Source organism: Sinocyclocheilus rhinocerous, unplaced genomic scaffold, assembly GCF_001515625.1.
Source record: "Sinocyclocheilus rhinocerous isolate Xijiao unplaced genomic scaffold, SAMN03320098_v1.1 scaffold3694, whole genome shotgun sequence".
In the NCBI taxonomy this organism is placed as follows: Eukaryota; Metazoa; Chordata; class Actinopteri; order Cypriniformes; family Cyprinidae; genus Sinocyclocheilus; species Sinocyclocheilus rhinocerous.
This window is the reverse complement of record NW_015631751.1, coordinates 89,659-96,169: the sequence shown is the minus strand read 5'-3', so window position 1 is coordinate 96,169 and position 6,511 is coordinate 89,659. Positions and strand designations below refer to the sequence as shown.

Sequence of the window (6,511 nt, the reverse complement as noted above, 5' to 3'; positions counted from 1 at the left end):
GCCAAACCTTCACCCCGTGGTCAGACCTTGTGTTTCTCCGGGCAGTGGTGCCCCTAGAACAGGTCTCCAGGCATGCTATGGTTCACATGGATGCCTCAACCACCGCCCCGGAGGAGGCAGACCCAGCCCTAGCTTTGCTCTGTCCCGTCCTAGCCTTAAGGTGCTACGTAGACCAGACACAAAGCTTCATGGCCTCAAACCAGCTCTTTGTCTGTCACAGAGGCCGGCAGAAGAGGAATGCCGTCTCTAAGCAGAGGATGGCCCACTGGATAGTGGATGCCATCACCCTGGCCCTGGGCGCTGGCTCGTGGCGCCTCGCTGGCGGATATCTGTAGAGCTGCGGGCTGGGCGACCCCTAACACGTTCGCTAGATTCTATAGCCTTCGTGTGGAGCTGGTATCCTCCTGTGTTCTCACCTCAAACGGGTAGAAGCATTGAGTGGCCCCGGCTCCGGGTCGGCTTGCTAAAACTGCTCCAGAGAGTCCGTATAGTGGACCCACCTAAGAAATGTTCATATGTGTATTTGCTTCCGAAACCTCCTTCTGGAAGCTTGGAGCTTCCGTAACGTCCCTGTCCCAAGTAGAACGGGTAAGTTTTCCCAGTGTTATCCAGTCTTAGTGAGTGGGTAGTGCCATAGCAGCAGTAGCTAGTCCTCTTGTGGTAAGCCCTGGCATATGCCAAAAAGTAGGGGCGCAGGTGGCTTCCACGGGACACTGGAAGGGGCAGTACCTGTGGCCCTTTGTTAGGGATCCCAATTCGTCGGTCATCCGACGTGACGTCGAGAGTGACCGACTGAAAGGGAACGTCTCGGTTACGTATGGTAACCCTCGTTCCCTGAAGGAGGGAACGGAGACGTCACGTCCCGTCGCCACAGCTCCTGTACCACCGCTGAGCGGCCGGGTCACCGGCTCGGCTCCTCAGCGAAAACCTGAATATGCCCACAGCTCCTGTACCACTGCTGAGCGGCCGGGTCACCGGCTCGGCTCCTCAGCGAAAACCTGAATATGCGCTGCATCTGGTGCCTACTTATACTCACGCTGTGATCAGCGGCAGCTGGATGCAATAATCGCATGCCAATGTGCATTGGCTCGTTTAGTTTACACTCGAAGTGGATTGGTCTCTCTAAGCGAGATCCCAATTCGTCGGTCATCCGACGTTACGTCTCCGTTCCCTTCTTCAGGGAACGAGTGTTACCATACGTAACCGAGACGTTCCATGCGCGAACCGGTTTATTCTGTGAAGCCGGGAAACACTACTGTCAGGCCGATTATGAATGTCATTTGAGCTCAGTCAGTGTTAAAGCCGTTTGGTGTGCGGTGTCTAAAGAATTTAAGACCAGCTGTTGCCAGTCGTCCTCATTATTTATTTATTTATTTATTTTTTTATATAATTTTTGTGACTGATGCCGGTGATTAACTGCAACTGTTTCCTAATTTGTAGGCCTATTATTTTAAATAACGAATTAACAAATTTAAAAAACAAAAAATCACAAACATGACATTTCTGAATAAAATAATTTTATACACTTTAGTTATATATAATTTGGCATTTTTAATTAACATAGGCCTGTTACATTCTTCTTATTAGCCTATTAGGCCTATTATTATTATTAAGTTACTTTTATTATTAAATTAATATTAGTTAGCCTAGTGCCAGCTCACTTTTGCCCAGGCCCGCCCAAAAATAAAATTCTGGCTACGCCACTGGTATCAACTGATCTGTGCAGTATGTAGTTCTAGTACAGCAGCCTAATGTGAGAATCAGTATTCATACGATTAATAATATGCATTTTTTTTTCATTTGATTAGTACATTTCTTACTTAAATGCTGCATTTAAGGATACCTGTAATGTACCTGAAAATTTTAAAGCAGTTTATTATATTTTATTTTATTTTATTTGTCCAATTTAAAAAAAAATTTTAATTGGTTATTAAGGCACACGTGATCCAAGTTGACCGTTACGCTTTCTCCAATAGTAAGTAATACAGACCCTCTCATCTCCCTATAGTAGACAATCTCTGACCTCGAGGGTCAGAGTTGAGAAGCCCTGCACAATGCATTTATATGCACTATGATCTTAACCGTCTAGTGCAACGTCGGTCCTGGAGAGCCACAGTCCCGCAGTGTGTTTGGGGATTATAAATCGCGTCTAGCGGAGGGGATCCTCCTCAGTAGAAATCGCATTCCAGGGCCGGGGCCGTTAGAGAAGATCCTTTTAGGCCCTCCTGGCCCCTGGGCCCCCTGTGCACGGTCCACTTTCTGTTAATTTTGAGTTTAAAAATTGTGCAAATGTTAATATTTGCATGTGAAACTGATACATTTAGTTGACTACATCTTTGCATTTTTAACTAGATTTTTTCTTGTAGGGTTTCACATAGCTCATTTTATGGTAGAACAGGGGTGTCCGATCCTGCTCCAGAGGGCTACCATTCTGCAGTTGTTAGTACAGACCCTCTCATCTCCCTATAGTAGACAATCTCTGACCTCGAGGGTCAGAGTTGAGAAGCCCTGCACAATGCATTTATATGCACTATGATCTTAACCGTCTAGTGCAACGTCGGTCCTGGAGAGCCACAGTCCCGCAGTGTGTTTGGGGATTATAAATCGCGTCTAGCGGAGGGGATCCTCCTCAGTAGAAATCGCATTCCAGGGCCGGGGCCGTTAGAGAAGATCCTTTTAGGCCCTCCTGGCCCCTGGGCCCCCTGTGCACGGTCCACTTTCTGTTAATTTTGAGTTTAAAAATTGTGCAAATGTTAATATTTGCATGTGAAACTGATACATTTAGTTGACTACATCTTTGCATTTTTAACTAGATTTTTTCTTGTAGGGTTTCACATAGCTCATTTTATGGTAGAACAGGGTGTCCGATCCTGCTCCAGAGGGCTACCATTCTGCAGTTGTTAGCTCCAACCTTGATCAAACAGAACTGAAACATCTAAGCAAAGTCTTCAGGATTACAACAATTCTAAGTTGTTACATAAATTACATTATATGATTGATTAGAAATGGAGCTAAACCATGCAGGACAGTGGACCCCAAGGGATGGAATTGGCCACCCCTGAGGATGAAGACGAGACAGTTCAGCGATGTAAAAATACAAGAAATGTCTATGCCTCAATTTTAGGACACTTAAACATGTCATACATGCAGCATATTTTGAATATTACATATTTGTTCGCATCAAATAAATCATAGAATTACTGATAACTTCGGCTGTTTTTATACCCTAATAGGGCAACGTATCCTGGGAGATACTACTCATTAAATCCATAATATATAAAATATTTCAAAAACTCCTTTGAATAGGTTTTACTTAAGTCCAGATGATATAAAAAAGTGACATGAAATGATTTTTTTCTGATAATTTTCAACTCTTGCCTGTTTTAGGGTTAATCTCTGGTTGTTATACCAGAAATACAATAGTATATCAAGATATTTTTCCTCATGAAATACTGAAAATTCTGTCTGTCATTTCAGGAAATGCAGATGATAGACATTCATTGTTTAGATCTGGTAACATGGACGTGGACACAAATGTAAGTAATGTTTTTTCTCTGAGTGGCCTGATTACGTTATTCATTCAAAAAGAGCACAATATCAAAGTTGAACAATCTACATAATGTGCTTCGGCTCTTTAAACACAATGCTTTTCCTGCACAGATAAAGGAGCATCTCTGCCATGGAAAAGTAAATATGTTAACATAGTAGCACTCTCATAACTTCATTATATTAAACTATATCTGTATATTTGCTAAAGAAAATGTTCCCATAGTGCTATACAGTTGTTTTGGGTGGTTTAGCACACACATTCTCAACAGGTTGTATCATCTGTAGTATACAGTGCAGTATGAGTTAAATTCAGAAGTTCAATACTTTTTTTTTTCAAAATGTGTGGTATATGATATTTATGCAAAGGCATTTTAGTGCTGTGTTAGGTTTCTTTTCCTAAGAACGCAAGCCAAATTTAAGGAGACGCCGCACACAACCACTGCTCAACAAAACACATTTTATTTAACTATAAAAATAAACGTGCAATGTTTAGTAATCAAGGTAGATGATAGTCAGTATGTCGGCAAGTGCTTGTAAGTAGTATAAATAACAGCAGTCCAAACTAACAACAAATAATCAAAATGCAAAAGTTCAGTCTAGAGGAAGATGAATCAAAACGGGAACTCCTTCAGTGCGGCGGGGATCTCCTGTAACCTCCATATCCCATGAGCGGTCTGGCAGTCTCATGAGCAGACACAGATGCCAACAAGCAAATAGTCCCCACACTCTATTGTTCGTACGAGTCCCTTTTAAAGCACGTTGATTTAGTCCAGGTGCAAAACCACGTCAGTCAATCACCTGCAGTCACCTGTAACTCAGGAACAAACACAGAGTGATCCACTGAGACATCACACACCCCCTAAAAAGTTCCTGCATCTCATAAGGATTCCGCAAAACACCAAACAAAATCAAAAAGTGCATTAGTGTTCTCGCAGTCATCTGAATGTTCCCAATCGGCTTCCTTAACCTCAGCAATCTGGATCCTGAAAGCAAATTAAGACGACAAAGAAAGCAAAGGAATAACAGAATTAACCGTTCCAACACAACAGTACACTATTCGCTATGGTCAGGGAACACAACTTAAATTGTAAGGCTGTAAAAATAGAATCCAATGCATTAACCGCTGACTTGGGGACTGTAAAGAATGCAAAAAGGTTAGAGGGTTATGATCAGAATAAACTTCTAAAGGCAATCCTCCACCCACATATACATCAAAGTACTGAAGAGCCCAAATTAATACTAATGCTTCTTTCTCAGTTACAGAGTAGTTATTTTGAAAAGTATTGAACTTACGAGAAAATAAACAAAAAGGGTAATCGAGTCCAGTCTGTCCACCTGGTGCCTTTAGGAAGACAGCAACAGTGGGCAATATGCATTTAAAGTTGTAAATATAGGAGGAATATGTCAAAGTCATTTATGTGTGCCAAACTTCCTGCTGCCAGCTGGTGGTGTTATGACTATAACTGAATATTGTCCTTTAGATGTCTTCAGGCCAGGACACTTCCCAAACATGGGAAGTTTTGTGCAGTTTGGACATTGCATGTTTAAGTTTGTGTAAAACAAGTAATTTCCTGTTACCAGCAGGTGGCGCTATGATTATAATGGTATATTGGCCTTTAGATGTGTTCAGACCAGCACTCTTACCAAACATGTGAAGTTTGGTGCAGTTTGGACATTGTATCCATGAGTTACTACAACTTCCTGTTTCATGGCTTTAGCAATTAGTAAGTGTAGCTAGCATGTTTCTAGCATGTTTAGCACACAATGGCATATTTTACTATGTTGCTAATAATGCATCACAGTGTTAAACATGTCACTTCTTGTTGACAGTAGGTGGCGCTATGACTATAACTGAATTTTGGCATGTAGATGTCTTTAGGTCAGGACGTTTATCAAACTGAGTTAGTCTAAAACATGACATATCCTGTTGCCAACAGGTGGCGCTATGATTATAACTGAATATTGGCCTATTAGATGTCTTCAGGCCAGGACTCTTATCAAACAAGAAATGTAGGGCAGATTGGACATTGCATGTTTTAGTTAAAGTAAAACATGACATTTCCTGCTGCCAACAGTTGGCACTATAAATTATAACTGATTAATGGCATGTACAAGTTTTCAGGCCAGGACTCTTACCAAACGTGTGAAGTTTGGGGGATGAGTATGAGTATAACCGAATATGGGCATGTATATGTGTTCAGCCCAGGAGTTTTATCAAACATGTTAAGTTTGGGGCAGATTAGACATTGCATGCCTGAGTTACAGCAACTTCCTGTTTCATTGTATTAACCCTTTAAGCCAGGGGTCCGCAAGTTTGGCATCGGGCCAAAAAAAAAATTTGCCACTAGATGGCGGGCCAGAACATAGTCAAAGGATCATTTCAGAAATTAATTGAAGAAAAATGCAACTAGAATTGCCTGTGACCAGGGCTGGATTGATAATCGGGCATACCGGGCATTTTCCCGGTGGGCCGACGCACTTAAGGGGCCGACAGAAGGTGATTTTTTATTTTTTTTTGCCGAGGACCATCACGCACTGACAGCGAGCAGCCAGTGGCCCATTGTTTTGTCTCCTGTATTGACAGCGTAAACATCCAATCACAATGCGCTATAGACGAAGCGATGAAGTATTTTGCTCCGCCTATATAAAGATCACTTCACCCCAACTTCTTCCTCGTCGGCTTTTCCCACGTTTTCACAGCAGCATTATCAAGCAAGCACGTGCCCCCTCAGATTTCTGAGCAAAGTGGATTTTAAATGCAGCTTCCAAAAGACAAAAAAATAGCCGAATAATATTTTTTATATTTGATACAATCACACCGGTGTGATTAGATCGTTTAGTGCGGCACAGCATCAGCTGCTATTCAAATCTGCGTTCGCGCTTTGGCTGGCACTGAGCCAGAGACAGACGCGTTTGTACAGCGCTGCATTATAATGGGATGATATTAGACTCAAAATGATTA

The 6,511-nt window shown here is 42.2% G+C and overlaps 1 protein-coding gene across 2 annotated transcripts in view; it reads left to right on the top strand.

The window, feature by feature from the left end:
- The window catches only part of LOC107741973 (kelch domain-containing protein 1-like), a 46,223-nt gene that overhangs the window by 17,370 nt on the left and 22,342 nt on the right, over nucleotides 1-6,511 (top strand). For both annotated transcript variants that reach the window (XM_016554799.1, XM_016554798.1), the window contains one exon: nucleotides 3,478-3,536. In XM_016554799.1, the coding sequence (XP_016410285.1) occupies nucleotides 3,478-3,536 (59 nt within the window). The remainder of the gene's footprint in view (nucleotides 1-3,477; nucleotides 3,537-6,511) is intronic.